General features: G+C 43.5%; 2 protein-coding genes and 1 non-coding gene across 6 annotated transcripts; 2 read left to right on the top strand and 1 right to left on the bottom strand.

Moving 5' to 3' along the window:
- On the top strand, positions 1-8,311 carry LOC133909526 (protein LAX PANICLE 2-like). Its single transcript, XM_062351994.1, has 5 exons — positions 1-88; positions 312-1,063; positions 1,333-1,383; positions 1,862-1,934; positions 8,058-8,311. Exons 2-5 carry the CDS (start codon positions 483-485, stop codon positions 8,247-8,249), a joined length of 897 nt encoding a protein of 298 aa, XP_062207978.1. The 5' UTR covers positions 1-88; positions 312-482; the 3' UTR covers positions 8,250-8,311.
- Positions 7,133-7,234, top strand: LOC133910329 (U6 spliceosomal RNA). The gene has a single exon (XR_009908501.1). It is a non-coding gene; the product is annotated as a U6 spliceosomal RNA (small nuclear RNA).
- Positions 8,312-8,867: 556 nt separating the features above from the next.
- Positions 8,868-13,711, bottom strand: LOC133909525 (uncharacterized). Of its 4 annotated transcripts, none has more exons than XM_062351989.1 (11): positions 13,145-13,711; positions 12,709-12,768; positions 12,454-12,621; positions 11,962-12,025; positions 10,644-10,927; positions 10,436-10,540; positions 10,293-10,326; positions 10,027-10,118; positions 9,632-9,688; positions 9,466-9,546; positions 8,868-9,379 (listed from the first exon to the last, which is right to left on the bottom strand). In XM_062351989.1, exons 1-11 carry the CDS (start codon positions 13,346-13,348, stop codon positions 9,317-9,319), a joined length of 1,212 nt encoding a protein of 403 aa, XP_062207973.1. In that variant the 5' UTR covers positions 13,349-13,711; the 3' UTR covers positions 8,868-9,316. The 4 variants fall into 4 exon arrangements, with proteins under 4 accessions (XP_062207973.1, XP_062207976.1, XP_062207977.1 ...); XM_062351992.1 differs by having other exon boundaries at positions 10,436-10,522; XM_062351993.1 differs by having other exon boundaries at positions 10,436-10,519.
- Between the last annotated feature and the right edge of the window lie 7,550 nt (positions 13,712-21,261).

The following is a 21,261-nucleotide window of genomic DNA, read 5'->3' as shown; positions in this document are numbered from 1 at the left end:
TTTCTTTGGTTCCTCTTTACTCTAACCTCTCTCTAGCAACTATTTCATCTCTCGGCCACAAGCCTCCAGGCTCGAGATCAAAGGGAAAGTGAGCTCCCCATCAGCTATCCTCCTCATCTTCTAGTCTTCTATCCCTCCTCATTTGTTCCCCAATAGGAGAAAAGGATTTACAGAACCCTCTCCTACCTCTTCTTCCTCCTCCCTTTCAAGTTATCCCTCTCTCTAGCTTCTTGATTCATCATACTTCCTGCTTCCATTAGAATCTACCGCATATGTGCATCTCACTTCTTGATCCATACATGCATATATAGGTAGCTTGCTGTTTTGCACTTATTTAGCATGGCCATGGCGGTGGGAAGGATTGAGACATGAGGCGCACCACACGATCGATGAGCCATCATAGCTAGAGAGAGAAAGAGAGATTGATCGAGACATGAGAGGTACCACACGGTCGAGGCCAGCAGCAGATCGTCGTCGCCGCCATGGTCCCTACTAGGAACCTGTTGCACCATGACGGCAAGAACAGCAGCAAGTCGTACTACCACCCCGGTCAGTTCTGCGTCGGCATCGCTGCCCAATTGGAGGCCTCATCGGCAGCTGCGAGCCAAGATTATCACAAACCGTCAAGATCCCCTTGGATAGCCATGGCCGGCGACGCCGACGAGTTGGCTGCCGCGGCCGGCACGAGCTCTAGGGGCGGCGCCGGAGACGATGGGGAGTGGCTCCAGCTGGGCCTCGCAACGGTGTCGTCGTCCTCCACCTCCTCCTCCGGCGACATCAACACTACAGCTCCGGTGCCACCTCCCATGGAGCTGGACTTGTTCACCTACGACAAGCGGAACACGAGGATGAGGCCGCCGTTGTTCCCACTGCCCCTTAGGAGCTACCAGTCGTACGGCAACGGCCGTTATCGGGCAGCGGCGGCGGTGGCGGCGAGCGGGTCCATGTCGGCGCCGTTCTTGCCTCCGTTCAGGAGCTCCGGCGATGCCATGAGGGTCGTTAGCCCGCCGCGACGAGCGGAGGCGGCCGGGCTGTGGCTGACACTTCAGGCGGCTACCAACCAGTAAGTGTATATGTCCTCAACTTTACAGTACATGCATATGTGTGTTGACATCTGCTCATATCATATATGCATATGTTTGATCATATTAGGTGCATCTTAATGCATCTGATGATAATCCAATTGCAAGGCCAATACACGAATACCATTTTTTTTTACTGAATACATGAATGAATACTTGTATAAGCTTATTAGTGCTATCCTGAGAGTATTTGTGTTAATCTTGTGTGGAGCTTTAAGTACTTAACTACACTTCTTTTTCATGCTTGCAGAGCTAGAGAATCCATTTTGCCTCAGATACCAAAGAGCTACTTAAGAATCAAGTAATTTATCTTTCCTCTTTCTTTTTTCATTTTACGATTAACAGCTTTGCTATTTATAAGTTGCCTGGTTTTTTCCTAATAACTATAAATAAGTCAACTTTTGTGACCATTGGATGTGTATAGAGATTGACTTGCTGCTTGATTGGATGTTTATCTAATAGATAAAATTTGAAACTTACGCTTACAAAAAAGTCACTGTTATACGTACTAAGCTAATAGACATTCTCAAAGATTAAATGCATGACAGTGTTATATGTGTGTATCTGCAATGTAACTTTCATTGTCTTGTTAGTCTGAAAGACCTATCTAGCTAGCCGGTAGCTAGTATTTCAGTTTTTAGATAAGTCAGGCAGCCATATGTAAGAGTAGTACCCATCAAACGAACTTTGTTTCATTTTGTAATGACCATCATGAATTGAAAGGTCATACAAAAATATACACATCGATCTCAGTATGGATCCAAACTATTTTCTCACAGGGATAGCAACATGAAGGTGGAGGTGGTGATGAAGTATTTGGCCGACAAGCTAGGACTCACACGATCTCATCAGGTACGAGCCGTACGACACTTCGAATCGACCCTTCATTAGTCACGAATTAAGCAGGCATAGTGTGGTCTTTCATTTCTTTGGTTTCCTCGAATCAAATTATGAAACCTTTTTGACTAAATGAATGGCGGGGAGAAGCATATATCGATATAGAGCAATCAATATAGTGAACAGTGCTGCGCATTTGTTGAATTTGCACTGCAAGCTATGTAGCATTGGTTGCTATATCCTGTATGGCCGCATATATATAAGTGTACCATATAGCTTGATTGGGATCTCTTTGGTTTGGTAGTAGACAAACCAATAGGCCACATCATGATCTCTCTCTGCACCTACCTGCGCTGCACATTAGCCGGCCGCACGCGTCCCCACTAAATTAGAAGGAAATTTTATAGCATCAGATCTCACTTCTCTTATATATCCGGCCGTTGGATCAGCGAAGAACGATATAGATGAGGGTATCGTAGAGATCTTTCTGTGAAGGGTCCTATAGAATTTCCTTTCGACTGAGCCAACCTTCCTCCTCGTGCGCACCTTTGACCGAGTCTACCTCCCTCCCGTGCGTCGTTGACCGAGCCGGCCTTCCTCCCACACACCCCCGACCACTTCAACGCGTGCCCAACCGAGTCCGCCTTGAATCAGCCCTGCACATCACCGCCTTCGACCCACGTTTTAAATAGTTAGGATGACGACTTGCAATCTCACTGTACATATACTTGTAACCACTGTATGTCTATAGTTACAACTAATCACTTCTAAAAGGTGGGAACTCGCTCTATGCCTGTAGTTGAAAACACATTATGCTTGTAGTTGTAACTTTTCTATGCAAAAAGTTACAATTGATTGCAAATCGCTGCATATAATTGTAACCACTATGTCTTTAGTTGCAACTAAAAGTTACAATCACTCTATATTAAATGTTGTAACTCATCTATACACGTAGTTGCAACTAGTTGCAATCGCTACTCGAAGGTGAGGACATGTTCTATGCCTGTAGTTGCAATCAACCTATGCTCATACTTGTAACTAATCTATGCAAGAAGTTGCAATTGGTTGCAAATCACTGCTCGGGTCACGGGTGGTGCGCGCTCGGTCCGTGAGGCTGGTGAGCGCGTCAGTGCCTGGTTGGTTGCTCGATCTGGCGCACGCTAGATCCATGCGTATTTTGCAGGTACGCTGCACGTACATGCAGAATATATATAGATTGTAACTTGGTGCCGGCAAGTCTATTTTGTGCCTGCGCCACTGCAGTCAATCAAGCCGAGAGGGATTTACACGACCCCGGCACCGCCGCTCCACGCGTGGGCCTGTCTGGCACCATGTTGCACGCTTTGTTGTTCGCCTAACCATGTCACGCTACCCCGCGCCACGACCTCTCATGGGTATAAGTACGACATGTCGTGCCACTCATTCGCGCGGATTCGCCACAGGCCGTGGCACCGGACGTGCTTTGGTTGGACAGCGCGAGCGGAGCACTGCATCTTGCTTGAAGCTTGCTGCTTGCACACCGGACGTTCATGCCAAGGTACAAAACAGTTACAATATGGTACTGCTTTGTAGTAACTGGATTTTGTGGATTGTAACGATACTGCTTTTATGATCATAACTGAGGGTGTGTGCAGAGGTGAACGAATTTGATCACATGACAGAAAGTACTTAATTATGAACAGAGAAGATATCAAGTTACGACCAGAGAAGGTACCGAGTTATGACTATATATATATATATATATATATATATATATATATTTATAGTAACTAACCTATCTTGTGGACTGTAACTATATTGTTTTTGGGATCGTAACTAGGAGTGTGTGCAGAGGTGAACAAGTTACGATTACATAAAAAAAAATTATAATTACAATTAGAGAAGGTACCAAGTTACGATCATATATATTTATAGTAACTGATATATCTTGTAGATCACAATTATACTGTTTTTAGGATCGTAGCTGAGAGGTAGCGTAATAGTAAACTACAATACGCCTAGGCACGCCCCCCCCCCCCCCACACACACACACACACACACATATATATATATATATATATATATATATATATATATATATATATATATATATATATATATATATGCAAGCAAATATGCATTATGTGCAATTAAGGTTGTTCAAAAATGGAGTGAGCTCAAATAGTTGAGTTTCCTACCTGTTTCTATAGCTAAAACACCTGTAATTTGTTTGAATGCGCAGCGATTAGACCCAATCCTCTCTGATTAGTGAGAAAATTACCTGAGTAGATTTTTTCCAGAAATAACTGTAGTAACTCCTGTTGATCAACTCACACTTATTTTTCCCTTGCTTAGTTAATTTCTCTCGATTGAAGGTAAAAAATGACGAGTGTTGTTTGGTCCTTTGGTGTTTGTATATATGCATGAGGTAGTAACTTTCCAGCTAGGAAAGGTTGAAAGTACCAGTATGATTTGGGATGCTAATAACATGCAAACATCTCATTATAGAGATAATAGAAAAACAAGGACGAGTTACAAAGAAATCAGTTATTTGGGTTAAACAGGATACGCGCGCGCGTAAAAGCAAATCCTGTAGTATTTTCGTTTGATTAAGTAAATCAATTTGATTGATCAAGTTCATGCCTATTATTTCCGTTTCATCAAAGAATCAAACTGTTGAGCTGTCAATTATTCAATGTGGATAAAACTGTTGCGCAAATGTGTGCTGGTGCGTGATCATAACTCATCAACGACTTGCTCGCTGCCAACCTTTTCATTTGCACTAATAAACCAATTAACTACTCTGGTTCAAATAATTTTTTATACACTTAATCATCTTAAATCAAGCTAGGCCAGCTTAACCAATCGTCCGATGTCGACGTGATCGATCTGCTAGCTTTATGTTTGATTTAACTAGCAAGTTATGCTTGTACGTACTCCTACTTCTCCGGTCATTAATATTTGACAACGATGCCCTCGCTCAAAAATATATTTGACAGCAGTTCATCTCCTCTTACAAGTCGTTCGTGCGTGCCTGCATGCATGACGCAGCGGCATGGTTTGCAGCATGAAGGCATTCATCAATCATGTTCGAGCATTTCTATCATGCATGGCAGCACTTATTCTGGATATGCATGAACGCAACGAAGGCCATACATGCATATATCTAGTCGCTAACAGCATTATATATATTTCTAGCGTGCCAGTTTTTGGAACTTTTCCCCCGATTACTACAGGGATTAATGGGAATTACATTGTTTATTGTGGAATTTCTTCGTTCGTTCCAAACATTCCCTCGCTGTTTTTTCTCCCTCTTTGACCGGAGGGACAGTATTAGGCAGGAGCTCGCTGGCCGGTGGCATGCATGCATAGATCATGGTGACGGAGTGGCGAGGCGCGTCATCTGATCGTCAGCATCCATCGATCATGGATCGCTCCAGGTGCCCTACCACTCGATCCAGGAGTATACATCACGGTTGCAGCACGCGCATGTAGTTTTTACTTTTTGAGAAATCTAATACAACATATTGACACACATATATTTATACCATAATATACATGTACTTACACAATAGATCAGAAATGTAGAGGTTAAGAAATTATCAGATACGTCTTGTTGATGAATATATCGTCTATCCTTTAAAATACCACCTAATAAGCCATGCAGTATTATTAGTACCGCCTAATAAGCCATGCAGTATTATTAGGTACGTTACGTCTCTCTCGTGAAACCGACTGACGAGTGGCTCGCTAGCCAACCAATAGGAGCCACGTATGCTAGTTACCAGCTGGGTGGTCCATGCTCCATAGCACACAGTGGTGCACTTGACGTATTGGATGGGGGATGTAGGATCAGTCTCATTTCATAGTATGAAATAATTAAGCACTAACATATTACATACCCAAGACAATAGATACTTCAAAAACACTAGAACGAACAACCTAATAAAAATTAATCTAATCAGCACTTGCAAGCACCTTAAACTACCTCATCATATTTTAGACTCAGAGTAACCAAAAGAAAATGCTCAAAGAAAAATCTCAAGCACAAGCATGATGGACTGGAACAGTAAAGGGATACCTAGTGTTAATAGGCACATATAATTATATATATTAGAGTAATATATACATATATATGTATGTATACATTTGATGGCATCTAAAAATGTTACGAATTTCTACACCCTGATCAAACCACATGCATTGATTTTCATGTGCCCAAAATTACCGAAAAGAAATTAAGATGTTAAGAAAAACGTATTTACTATGTAACAATCGATTGAAATGGAGCGAGGTCTCAGTCAACTGCGTGAATGTGCGGCGCCAGCAAGTAAGGGGCGGTGGACTTTCGGTTTCGGATTTTTTGGTGAGGTTCCATATATTTCGGGCTTAGAAGGAAACTTAGGGGAGACAGACAGGATAGACGGTGATGGTGGGTGAGGCGGCGGAGCCGCTGGCTGCGAACGGTGGGAAGATCATTGGTGGGCAGAGCTAAGAATGGGAGCGTTACGTGCCAATAGGTTAGTACGGTGGGGGCAAATCCGGCGACGAAGACGTCGCTGGGGAAGGACGCAGGCGAGCGGGAGGCGTGGGCGTTACAATGAGCTCGCATCGAAAGCTATTGTGTCGAAGAAAAGAGAGGCTGGAGAAAGAGGAACCACGTAGGGCCGTCGGATGAAGCATGAATAGCTCTGGTGCGCTAACTCAAAGTCTTCCTGATTTCAATCTAGTGATAAATAGTCGTCCCCTAAGAAAAATGTGGCCAGAATATATACTGTCGCAGGTACGTACGGCGCGACAGCAACCACTCGATGGACCGGCCGGTCCGTACGCACGCACGCTCGTACGCGTGCGAGCTCTCTCGATCGCACGCGCTGCACGTGTGTACGACGACGACCCCGGCTGGCCGCGATTGCGAACCATCGATCGATCCACGATTAGCTTGATTGCTTTTGCTGACCAAAATGTCACTGTTGATCTCGTACGCGCAATGTAGAGTGGGTCCGGTGAATGTCGTTCGGTCTTTCTCTGCTGGCTACCAGCAGGGATATGTGTGTATATACACACATATATACACACACACATATACACATATGTGTTGGTCACGGAGTTCACGGCGTTGCCTGCCACACGTACGCACGACTCATGCACATGCTACCTAGACACCTAGTACTGTCCTGTAGTTGCCGTTCAAGCTTTTGGGGTCAATTGTTCGACAGAGTGATCCATGTAGCGTCTCTTCGGAGACCTCCGATGAAATTAGAATGATACAAAGAAAATTAGCATGACCCCTGTGCAAGAATGACACACACAAAAAAAAGAGTGACCCATGTAGTGGTCAATCTTGAGCTCATGAATGCTCGATTAATAAGAGATAGTATTTTTCTCTTTTCTCAGGCTTTTGTGATCTTAGAATTATTACAGTGCATTTACATATTTATATACAGACGTATAGAATCCGTAGGTACGAATTGAGGCACATGATATGGAGAGGGGAGTCAGGAAAGCTACTTTTGGCCGCACCGCCGCATGCTAGGTTTTGGCTTGAAGTGGTTTCTACGGTAAGGCCGGCCGGAGTAGTGTGCTCTCTATGGTGCAGAGGTTGCATGTTGATGAGGATATTGATGGATATGGCTGCACTGCAAAGACAACGTGAAGGCGACATGCAATACATGCACCCACCACCAAATCAATGTCATCTAGCCAAATACTTAGTGTGTGAGTTTCCATCTGCATATTTGCCTACGTCCGCATGCCATCATGCTTATGTATTTCTGTTAGATACGTAGAGCGCTACCGGTACGGTGTAGTGTGTCACGTCCAGCACGCCAACAACAAACACATAATTCCGAATATTAATCTGCTTATGAAAAAGATTGAGGTATGTATAGTTCGATAATGCATGCATAGAGATTTTCTTCGTACTGTTCTGCATATATTGTTCTCAGCAGTGGGGAAGTTAGGATGAATCTTATGATGGTGCATAGTATGATCAAATGAATAATTTTTATTGCTATATGTGATCAAAATGTGCTACTTAGCACCAAGTTCTTTTTTCTAGTCTGGTGTCAGTGCACCAGGGAGACACAACGTGGCGTCGCTCCTGGGTTCTCAGGTTATCTCTTTAGCTAATTACAACGATTTATAAATGAATGACAGGTGGAGCTGACATGTAGAGGGCAGCTTCTTCCTCCATTCTTGCTGGTGAAATACGTGAGAGACAGCATCTGGTGCTCGTCGACGCTAAGGGAACAAGAGGCACTTGTCGAGCTCCCTGCTCGGCGCTCACCGGCGGCGGCAACAACTGACCATGTCATGACACTCTATTACAGCACAAGTTCGAACCACTAGTACTCAATCTGTAATTAACTGAGACCAACAAGTTCTTTGGTTATTTACTACTCCCCTGCTCATCTGATGGTTAACTGACGTCCCATATTAACCAATCAACCAATGAATATTGTTCTTTCTTTATTTTTGCTTTAATCCCTTTTCAATCTTTTGAAAGAAAAAGGGTGAATTAACCCCATTCGTGGAAATCTTCAATACTTTTCCTCACCAACCACCACATTCATTTGCTGCTGTGTTCTGAGCTTGAGCTAGCTTTCATCAAATTCTTTTGTAGTTGTAGGCATTTCCCTTTCCTCAGCATTACAACCACTTGTATGTGTAAGATTCTTTCAATAATTTAGTTGCCAATTACCTGTATATGGTTCTGAAAGAGAAACATCAAGAACGACTTAGCTGAATTTGGCTGACAAGAACGCAAGCCCGTTACATATCGCAGCAAGCAGACAACTAATCTGACTGACTTTAGACCATCCCTATCCATATTCACTTTATTTTATTTCTTTCCTATAAATAACTTTAAAAATTCATTCATACCAAGAACCGTAAAGAAAAATTATTAAAATACTAAAAAAATTAAAAATCCCTTCGCGAAGAAATTCTCGTAAAGAGACTCCCTCGTAGATGTGTAATGCCCACATCGCAATAGTGACCTCGCATGTGGCACTTCAAGCAAACTAGTATTATGCATACCACCCGATGAATGAAATAACCTGGGAGGTTGCGCAGCTTACATGTTACTGGACACGCCACACGTATCCACAGACCGTTTCACTGAACATGCACTCCACCGTCCGCACAAGGCAAAAATCACTCGACAAGGAAATGTCTAGTTTTCAGGTGCTCAACAGCTCAGACAAACTGCTCTATTTGAACTGATCGCTGTCGCTTAAGCCCCCATGGAGGTGGTGGGATACAATGTTGACTTCGGTAATCTCCATTCAGCAATCATTGTATGAAAGAAGAATCTTGATCAACTAAAATTCAAACGTGCTGTATCAGCACAACCACTTATGGAGATTATCGCAAATGCAGCTCTGTTGCCATAGATTCACCCTGGTGTCAGAGACTCAGCGCTCTCCTTTCTGCATCTTGAATCTAGACATAGGCCTTGAAGAAGCAGAAGTACCAGGCTGCAAAATGTTAAGGGAAACAGTAGAGAAGAGATCAATATGAATTTCTATTGCACCAATGCGAAGTTCGGGGAAAAACAGCATACTTTCTCAGAAGAATTGCTCGCTGAAGATTGAGTGGCTGAAAGATTGTCATCATGTTCAATAATAGATCCAGTAAAGGCCTGCTGACAGATAAGTCAATAACCTAATTAAGCTCAAGTGCAAGTTCAAGGGTTCGGAAGTACATCTAACAGAGTACAACAAAGAGACCTTTCGCCCACTTGATATTATCTTTCGATCACGAGATGGAACGAGGTCTGAAGAATCCTGCAAATAGAGTAACCGACTATCAGCATTATCCACACATCCAAATAACAAAAACCATAACAGTAAAATGCAATGCACGTTTGTGGAGTCATGGCATGTTTAGACAGTAGAACTGTGGTACATCCAAACAACAAAAAACCATGATTGAAACATGGGGGTAATACTGTTAACGTATGGGCAGATAGTTAACATCCTTTGTGAGGACCAGTACTCCCATTTCCATGTTCATTAATGTTAGTGGCTTAGTGTAGAAGTTCACTGAAGAAAACCTGACTGAGAGACTTATGCAGACAAAGGAACGCATACAGAAGTTCTGTAAGAAGTAAAACCATCAGTACCTTGAGCCCTGGAGCAGAGTATTTCGGATCCAGTGGCAAGGGAGGAGACTTTAATGAACTAACTATATGCTTGTCGTCTTGAAAAGAAACAGCTGCAAGTAGAATGTTTGGGTCACACAAAAATAAGCATGGTAGTTAATTCTACACACTTCAAGCAAGCATATGAAGCGCCAAGAGAATCAAGTTCAGTCCCATCTCCAGCAACATTACATCAACAAGATGCCAATTCTACTACAAGTCATCTCCAACCATAGAGTAGAACAAACCTTTAGTGGGAACCTGAACTTCAGAGTTTATTATCTGCAAATAAAAAGAAACACAATGTGAACATAAGGGAGATACACCAATTAATAAGCTGTTAATTCAGGGACAAAAGGAAAAGGTACTCAAAAAACGATAAACAACTTACAGAAGTTTGGCCAGGAAATACTGGATGAGATGTGTGGGCTGATGGTGTATGAGAAACACCTCTCAGCAGTTCCCCTCCTCCAGGCTTCTTAAATGCACTCTTCAGCTATTACTCAGAGCATCAAAATGAATAATTTCAGCACAACATGTTAAGCAAATTAAGATTACATCAATCTTTAGTAAGATCAGCTTGAGAAACAATTAAGTACCTGGATATTCTCATGACTCCTATCATTACCACCACTTCCAGAAAACGAGGCGCCAAAACTAGAACTGTGATGCTCATTGTCACCACTTAAAGCATTTCCAGATTCCTCACCATCCTCACTTGTTCCAGCACCTTCATCATCTTCGTCATTGTCATCGGCATCTTCTTCTTCTTCAGAAGTACTTTCAACTTCCTTTTCTTCCATTTCAAGTTCATCTAACCTTGCCATGATTCGAGCATGTTCCCTATCTTTATCTGACATGCCCCCAGCAAAACTTGAAGCCTCTGAAGTAGACAAGTAAAATAAGCTATGCCAAAGTATAATTCAATTTGCTTGCTACACATGTAAGCGCCAAAGGTTTACCACCAGCTTTGAACCATCAAGGCGATAATAATATCACCAGAACATGTTATTCTGTCATGCCTAAATAGCAGTTAAAAAAGTACAAGATACACCTTTAACCTGTTAGGAATATAGAATCATTATCCATTACGTATAGGTTACTAGAGTCCTTATCATGTACTCCCTCATGTACTCTCTATATATTGCTCCCATGGGCTACTATTGAATACAAGTTGTTATTCCAAACATGGTACCACAGCTAGGTTTTTCTCCTCAGGGCACTGCAACTCGCCTAAAACCCTAATTTTTTCCCATGGCCGCCGCACCCTGCATATCGTGGCTCTGCTCTTCTCCTGTGCGTGGACGATCAAGCATGTGTTTACACTGTTCACCGACTTTGTGGTTGTTCTTGTCCGGGTCCTTATCATAATGCTCGGTGGTTGTAGCCTGCTGCTATGGGCTGCTTTTGGTGATGGTTCTGTGCTTCTTGGTTCACATTGGGCTGTCAATCTCCTGCTACTGTGCTAGGTTGTGCTTTAGTGTTATGAGTCTTTTTGTTTGAGTCTTCAGCTACTTTAGTGTCTAGCTTTAGTCTCAGTCTCCACTGCTAGTATCTGCTAGTATCCTTGCAGCTGCTTGTGTCTGCTCTTGCTAGTCATGGAGCTTCCACCGTCATTGCTAGTATCTATATTTTTGTTTAGAGCACCGAAACAACATTTGCTTGTGGAATAAAATATTGACGGATCAACTTACAGCAAGATCACTTAAAACTTGGTCAATTCAGGACTACTCAACAAGAATATCCTACCATGTAAGGAGTTACAAGAGAGCAAGGATTAGATACGTTGGGCAAATATTCATATTAGAAACTAATATATTAATAACTCATAAAGAGGCAAACAAATCATGAAGACAATAAAAGTGCAGATTAGTTTTATAACCATTAGCTAAGTAAAAGGAAATTCCAAATGGTTACCTGATTTTAATGAATTATTCTCCGTCTCTTCATCATATTCTTCCCTAATTTCAACAAGACCCTCCTGCCCAAATCAACATAGTTAAGCACCCAATTTAATGTAAATGTGTGCAAAAACAATGTAGAGTGAGCACCAACTTGTGAACAGTTCTCATTTATGTTAATACAAATGAATTGATCAATCATAAAAGTAACTCAGTTAAGAATCAAGTCTGCAAGGCTATATTGCTATACCTCAACACACTACATATAGCATTTTCCAGCTTTCAATCTAAAGAAGGCTAGGGTGCTAGCTTAGTATGCATACTGAGATGCAATAACTGCAATTCACGAGTCCATATGCCAATGAAGGTCTGTTATAACTCACTACCCATTTCCTATTTTTCTCTTACAAATGGCCTAAAGGAAATTGATATTATGGTTGCCTTTACTAAGTAAAACACTAATCTACCACTGCCCATACATACAAGACCCATGAGAAAGGAGCCTTACAGAAGCCTCGTCAGCAGTGGACTCAAAGAATTTCGCCTCAGCCTCAAGGTCAGATATAGTTGCCTTCATCGCTTCAACTTGAGCTTCCAATTCCAGCCCCCTTCTGTGCAAAATCTCAGTTGTCTGCTTAGCAGATCTCTGTGCGTAGTACCCTTCACCTAGAAGCACCTAAGACATAATGCACATCACGAACATATACATAGATAGGCCCACGTAGACTGAAAATCAAAAGGTGTTCCATAGTGGAAACCATACCAAGAGTTCATTCGTGTGGATTAATTTCCCTGGGAAAAATGCAGCACCACCAAAGGGAACCTGCAATGCATAGTCTTTTTATACCTTGTTGCAAAATATAAAGCATACATGTAGATGTAATGAGGTTTTCCTTTGTTAGCCCCTTTTATTTTCCTATCTCGTAGTATCATCCACATAAAGTACCCCCGTGTTTCGATATCAATTATGAGAATGGCACTCTAGTCATTTTGTATCAACTGTAATACCTTGTTAATCAATTTGCACAGCCAAAAAACACTATGTACTTTACAATGCAGTTACTGGTGTCTTCAGTTTACTACCACAAACATTGCTCATCAAAATGAAGAAATCGATAATAGTACCAAGTAAGCTAGCAAACTTATTTGTAGAAGAAGATGCAGATTGTAAAATTAGCGAGAGGAGGGAAGGGGAGGACCATGATCTCGTGGGAGAGTTCGTCGGGGAGCCTGTTGACGAGGGAGACGAGCGCGGCGTTGTCGGCGACGAAACCCTGGAGGCGCCCAAGCTCGGCACGGCGGTCGGCGATGGCCTCGGCCACCCTCGCCACGGCCCTCTTTGTCTCCTCCGGCGAGAAGACAGCGCCCAGCGGCGTCGCCGTCCCCTTCCTGGGCGTAGCCATCGCTCTCTGCTTGCCCACCACCCGACCAAAAAACCCCACAGCTACGGCCCCGGTTTGGCGACTCGGAACGGCGGCACCCTCGTGCGGCTCGGCACCTTCCACACCCCGGAGAGCCGCCGCCCCCGCCTCCGTGCTCAATTTCTAGGCCGAGCGCGCGCACGAGTCGCTTCTCCCACCACGGCAGAGAGAAAGGCCGGGCCAACGACAAGGAAGGTAGATGCGGCGGCGAGAGCGGCGCGGACGCGCGGTGGGGGAGTGGGACCGACTATATGCCGGCAACCATCCGGTCCGCACAGGCGGTGGGAAGACGAGCGCCGCCCACCCCTCCGCGCATTCTCCAAGCCCTGGTGTGTCCTTCCTCGCTCGTGGGCTGCTGATTTTCTTCTTCTTTACAGGTGTTGGGCCTAGATAATATGCATTTTTAGCCCAGGTATCTTCTTCCTTTTTTTACCGTCCATTTCTATGCATACTGTATTTCTTTCTTCACTAATTAATGTTAGTTTTTTATGAAATTTTGTTCACTTTCGTACACTTACTTTTTATTATTTTAGTATTCTTAGGACTTTTTCATGGTGTATTTATGGTACAATTGCATTATTCATGTAGAAGAATTTGCTTGTTCCTTCAATACATTTTGAATTATTTACATGACATAGTTGCACTTTTTCCTAGTGAAATTTATTTTTCCTCTAATATTTTTTTTGAGATGTCCCCGTGATATGTTTTGAATTGTTCTCGTGGTACAATTGCATTGTTCCATGGTAGAATTTAATTGTTCCTCCAATATAATTTTTTAGATGTCTCACGGTATGTTTTGAATTGTTCTCGTGGTACTAATTTAATTGTTCCTTTAATATATATGTTTTTAGATATTCCCGTAATATGTTTTGATTTGTTCTCATGCTATTATTGCATTGTTCCCGTAGAACAATTGAATTGTTTCCATGCTACTATTTCATCGTTCTAACCAGATATATTTTGAATGGTTCCCTAGTATACTTTGAACTGTTTCTACGTGATTCTACATAATCATTGCATTTTGAGATATTATTGACTAAATTGTTTTAGTTTTTCGTGTTTTATGTTGTATCTTTGAATACCGCATCATAATATAACCGCTCAAACAACATATGCAGATTCATCCGAGGGGCCGAGCTCTTTGTAGCATGTTTTCCTTCTCTCGCTAACGAACAGTCCAAACGTTGATTTGATTGCTGCAGGCCGATTAATTATAAAACAGTACAGCAGTACAAAATCAAACATTGATTTGATTGCAGGTGGGGGAGGAGGTTGGGCGTCATCTGTCTTCCTTTCGTTCGACTGGCGGATTTTTTTATATATTTCATTTCTTTAAATTATTAAAAATACATGACCGTTTTAAATTTTGTAGGTCGTCCACCCTTCTCCCGTGCGGGTTGGGCCAAAATTTATAGGCCGTTTATTTAACAAAAAATTACATTTGATTTTCTCAACTCTTCACAGAAATCATATGCATCTTCTCAACTCTTACATGATGTCATCGGCGAGGTCACTGGTCGCTGGTAGAGCTCAAACCAAAATCGGAGGCAGACGATTATGTGTGTAGTAGCAAGAAGATGGAGTTTGTTGGCTCTAGGATAGTTGTGTGCGTGAGATGGAGATGACATCATGTTTTAGAAGCTTCTGGGCTGTACTGGCCAACTTATGGGCTCAGGTATATAATATGTATCGAGGTGAGCACGTATTTGAACACATACATATGTACTGGAGCATAAACATTAAGCCTAGGTACTTGCATGCGTGCATCTTAGCCAGCCAACCAAGTACGTGAGATAGCAGACACTAGTTAAATGTTTCACGTAAACATATGGCACTAGCTCCATGTTTGTTCAAGTATAAAGAAAAATCAAGCCTGCTCAAATACATGGCCGTGCATATTATTTAGCCACCTCAACTATGCAGATAGATCACTATAAATCATCCTAAATGCTCATTTGCATAGATGTAATGAATACGTGTGAAGGTCCTTACTTAATGACAAGTGGGTCCTTTTAATGCAATTATTTTTTATGACAAAATCTCATTATATAGCGAGAACACTTCTTCGTATACGTGTGGGGGGGGGGCATTTGCCCCTTCCCTCCAACACATAGAATGCCCTTAAAATGTCACTTCTCCAACGCATAGAATGCCCATCTGCCGATGGCAGAGAAGGGGAACTCGCTCTTAGGGGCAAAGCCAGATGATAAATAGACAAATATCGACTTGGTATGTCATGGAATAACTATAATATTCTAAAAGAAGGACTACTTAGTCCGTATATATGGCCATCACAGTAAGACAGTGTAATTGCATCATCATATCCTAATTATACTATATCTATATTCCTATATAATTCATCAGTTATGGTAAATTCGGACGATCTTCATTGTCCATCCGAGTTGATCAAATAGTCACCATACAAAATTAGATTCCATTTTCATTCTAAAAATACTATCAATCACCTATTGTTTGTCTTCCATATTAGATGTCTCCTTCCATATCATTTCCTTCTAATCCCCACACCTCCTGCCTCCACCGTCGCTCCACGTCCATATGGACGCATGCCACCCTGGTCCAATTCCATCGTGCGATAATCTGATGGATGTATCGAGCAACACTAGCAAGCCACATCAATCAGTTGAGAGTATGGCAATCGGCAAGAACACGCTTTTGCTTCTCACGATGACGTTGCCGCTTGTTTGCCATGTGAGCGGTGCATCCAAATCTACCACCCTGCACCATGACTCAACATCGTCGTGGCCAGTCATGGTGCCCATGCTAAAGTGGGCACAGCTGAGGTTCCGACGCCTCACGGGCCTCAGCACTAGGGTTGATGTCGTCGTGGCCAAGGATGACAGCTCCCATCACACCACCATCGTGCAGGCCTTGGCCGACGCGCCCAATGGAAAGTCCAAGTATGTTGTCTACATCAAAGCTGGTACTTACGTTGAGACGGTTAACGTTACTAGGAAAAACATCGTCCTCTTCAGCGATGGTATGGGTTGGACTATCACCACCGATAGCTGGTGCAAGACATGCATTCGTTGACTACCATCAATAAGTGCACACTATTAGATTGGTTCAAGCACCTACACTATGACGGCTACACCAACTACACGTTCGAGACATTGGATATATACCGGCAAGTGCCAAGGCAAGGTCGCCCTGCAACAGCAGTTGGGGCTACAGGAACACGACGACGTGCCGCTCATTGGGCGGCTAGACACTAGAAGGGTGTCAACTTCATCGTCAACACGATACTGTGGATCGCCAGGTAGGACGTGCAGTTGGTGTTGTTGGGCACAGGGCGGCACGCCTTGGAGGACTTGCTACGGCGATGCGAGGCGAAGCACAACGACAAGGATGTGGAGATCACCGCCACACTTGAGCACTGCAGCCATAGCTTCCTGTGGGTCCTATGGGGCCCGCCCACTGTCGAGTCAAGCGCCAGTGCTCCGGACGGGGCGAAACATTCAACGGATGCGGACCTAGACAAGCTGCTCCCAGAGGACCTCGGCAACGGCATTGCAGGGCCCGCATATGTGTTCCAGACAAGGGACATCAGAGTGCACAATGACATCAACACGGTGAAGGACGTGTCTGATAGCATGGGGTGCAGTGCTGGCCTGATCACCATCGACCTAACCAACTAGGACATTCCATGGAACTCTGGCGGCGTGACGGCAACGGCTTGAGGGCAAGTCGTATTTTAAGAGGAAGGGAATGTTAAGGCTGACTCCAGGCTGGCGCATGGCTGGGCCATCGGCTACAAAAGGGACCGAACCGTCCAGCACAGGGGAGAAAAGAATCAGAACCAGAACACCTTCTTCCTCCTCAAGCCAAGTCCTCCCCTTCCCCTGAGTTGTCTTCCCGATCCTTCCTCTGCTGTTTTCCCCTCCCTGTGTTCTTCTCCTACCTAGCCTAGACTGCTCTTCCCGTTTATGCTTCTATCTTTTCCCAGATTGTATCCCGTTTCTGTGATTTGGCTTGCTAGCAGTAATAGACACTCTGAACTGGTGTGAATCCAGTGTTCTTGTGATTGATTGGAGTGCTTGGTCGAGTGGGTTTCTAACATGCAGCTGCTCTATCTAGCTAGCTAATTTCTTTCCATTTAATTTCCAGCTTATTTAGTTAGTTTGCAATCCATCACATGCATGACGTCTTGACTTGCAGCTTAATTTTCACGATCGACGTGTGTGTCACGTACCGACGTACGTACGTACGTGCTCACCGATGCAGCCGCGCATGGCAACAGTTTCACGGCCGTGCTTATGCGAGGCTGTGAGATGCGCGCGCGGCAGTGGTCTCACGGAGGCAACATGGAGCGATCGAGTCCGGTGATCGTCGGCGTTTCATCAGGATTTGAGGTCTGGAATCCGGTGGCCGGTGCAAGGTATGCATGTGCATCATCACCGGCTCTAGTACAAGTAGGATGCTCCCGAAGGTATCAAAGGTAGAAGGCGCCTGGGTTGGGTACTTGGTTTATGAGTGTCTGATGGGTGAACGTCTGCATGCGAGATGCGAGTTGCGGTTTATTTGCAGTTTGTTACTGACAAGTCTCAAAATTGTTGGACAAAAATAGTTTTTACAGTATGTGATGTTTTGTCATTATAACGGGACAGTTGTCTTTGCAGCTGAGAGATAAGTTTGAAATAACCGTACAATTGGCAGTTGATCAATATAATATTGGATTCTAGATCACATCACTATTATTTTCATAGAAAAGCTCAAAATTATATATGGGAATATACTAAGTTTTATTTTCCCTCCCTCTATCTGTGTCAAATCCTATAATTGGCAGAGATCATATACTTTGTCAAATCCTATAATTTGCTATTAGTAATCATATACTTTGTTAAAATATGTTTTGTAATATTTCATTGCTCCCACTAGGTATGGCACGATCAATTTTATCAGAGATAAATTTCAAATGATTAATGTACTATTGTTATTTATTTATTTTAATACTTAATTTATAGACATGGATTGATATATTAGATTATTTGGTATTTATCCTTAGTATAAGTAAGTGGATTTCACGTGCGAGCTTACTAGTAATCACTAGATGACCGGTCTAGTACCGCATAGCAATTTTAACCACAGATAGCAGAGCATAGCAATATTATGGTTTATATATGCATGTATCACCTTTACTGATTCATCTGATGAGTGAACTACACTTGAACTTTGTAATTAAGTATGGACGGGAACTGCTGTGGCCCAAGTTCAGTTGCTGCGGGCGTGCTAATTCTCGCGCACGCGAATTTTGAAAGCTAAACGACAACCCTCCGCACTTAGCCTTAGCTCCGGCTCTTCTCGTCTCTGGCTCCGGCTCCAACTTTCTCGACTTGCCCATCTTCAGCTCTGGCTTTGGCTCCCTCGACGTGCTCCTCGTCATCCGTCCCTCTTTTTTTCTCACCTTCGGCAACCCTTGACGTGCTCGCCCCACTCCGTCGTCCTCCACCGTCTCCGACAGCTCCTTGCCACCATCACCCACCGACGGTTCTCCACCGCCCGGCCAGTGGCGCTCCTGCCGTCCGGCCTCAGCCGCCCACATCCACACCCACTACTTCCACCTTGCCTGTTGCCGCCCCTTAAACCTCCTCTACATTTGTCAACTTGGGCTACTGTCCTCTAACCTTGAACTCTAACTCTGAGTGGGCCGTGCTTGGGATGTTAGATGGGCCGTAACTTTCTAAGTCACGGGCACCCATAAAACAGAAATTTCATATGTTCCGATGCTTCCTCTACACATGCATGAAACACGCAAAGCAGAATGCTTAATCTTAACAGAATAAGTATGATTTAAGTCAAAGATGCCTAACCATCCAAAACATATATATCGTTTTTTTCTGTCGTCTTAGATGATCTCATGCAACGCATATATATCGTTTCTTTTTCTTTTTTAGATGGCCATATATATCGCCGTAACAAGAACAGAGAACAGCCAGTGAACCATAATACATGGCGCCACCTTCTCTCCAGATACCACCTGCATTGACAGCAAAAGACGAACCGATCAAATCAAACTCTCTCTCTCTCTCTCTCTCTCTCTCTCTCTCTCTCTCTCTCTCTCTCTCTCTCTCCAGTTTGACCACACTGTTCTCTTTCCTTTAATTTCGCCGCAAGCTTACTCATCCGCCCATGGACTAATTATCGATGCTAATAGAAGCAAAGTAAATTGAAGAAGCAGCAGATATAAGGGAGACGATCGGTTTACCGGAGGGAAGCGTGTGTCCATTATCATCCTTCGGTACTATGAAGTCTGAATATGTGCACGCTTTTTGTCTTGCCTATATGCAGCTGCGCAGATCACGACCCCCAAATCGATCACTCTATTTTACCCATTCTTGTTCCTCGATTTCTCCCGCAAGTTTAGTCGTCCATGGACTATAATCAGCAATGCTAGTAGAAACATAGCAGTACTAAATTGAACAAACAAACAAAAAAGGGAGGCGATTAATTGGACAAAAATATTGCTGCTTTCATCGACTGGAGTAGGTCTAGTGACACAGCATGAAGCCACACACACAACACTAAAATTCATAGTTCTGAAAGGAATTCCAAACGAAGATGAGGGCAACTACAGTACAAATTCACAGCGCGAAGCATGCGCGACATAATCATGTGAAATAAACATCAAACTGGTGGGCTGAAAGAGCAGCACTGACCGAGGCACTGAGCACGCATGGTTCAAACCAAATTAAGCTACATCTCTATGGCTTTGCCTGCCACTCCCCCTTGCAACTCGCTGCCCTTGTTACCTGCATCCTGGCCTTGGCTCTTGCTGGCCTTCATGAAGCAGAAGCACGAGCAGCAAGGACACTGGAACAAGAGCTTCATACCTTGTGTTGTGCCTTGATCTTGATCTGTATGTGTAACTCTGAAGCACTCTGGCTACCTCTTCCGATGCTCAGGTGCCTCGCCTAAGCATGCATGCACCACTCTGAAATGTTTAGATCTCTAGCTCATCAGCATCGTCTTTACACGCTTGGATTCCCTTTTTAAATGGAATCAAATGGACAGACTGGTTTCCTATACGTCCTCCCTTTTCTGAAGGAGAGATGGCCCAGCCATAGAAAGATTAGCCGGAAGGCTATAGCTGCACAGCACACGGTTGCACATTCAATTGTTTCATCCGCATACTGTTCTGTAACAGTAGAGCTACGCCTAGCTTTTTCTTAAATTAATGAATAATAGTAAGCAAAGCGTTATATATTAGTGCTAGCAATTTATGTGTTTTGCCGTTTTTGTCAAGTAGAGGAAGGGGATTAGGTAACTAATATTAGTCGATCAGACATGTGTGATGTTGTTGGTCAGAAGGTTCTGCATGCATGGACTGTTGAGGGAGGCTGACAGCCAGGTGCGGTCGGTCTGATCCTGTTATGCACCTGTACATGTCGACAGCAGCTTCTGTCGGTGGCCATTCGATCGTTTTTCTTCTTCCATGTATTCATTTCCAAAAGACGAGTGGTTGCTTCGTGGTGTATCGGTCTGTGGTTATAACTGAACGGCTATCTGCATCTTTTTTATACTGAGGCAGGATAAGACTATTTCATTATTAAAAAACATGTATGGTACATATGCAGGACAGGAGGCAAGGAGCTAACTTAGATGTATGGTCCTTGCTGCATGAATGGTCAGCTAGCTAGTACTTGTGCTTAAGCATTTGATTTGATGCGTCTGATGCGACACACCAACCACCATGGGTGTGTTTAGTTGTCCACATGAGATTTTGTAGATCTACAGTGTATATTCTGGATGAGGGGAAATAGGCTGAGAGGATTTGTATTTTAGAAAAGAAGTGTGTTTGGTTGGCTGTAGCTGTGGATGCAAGCTGAGCTGAGATTCTGTTTGGTTGGCTGTATCTGAGGCTGTATGAGCGAATGCAA

Source organism: Phragmites australis, chromosome 2 (genome assembly GCF_958298935.1).
Source record: "Phragmites australis chromosome 2, lpPhrAust1.1, whole genome shotgun sequence".
Classification (NCBI taxonomy): domain Eukaryota; kingdom Viridiplantae; phylum Streptophyta; class Magnoliopsida; order Poales; family Poaceae; genus Phragmites; species Phragmites australis.
This window is presented reverse-complemented; position numbering and strand designations above follow the sequence as displayed.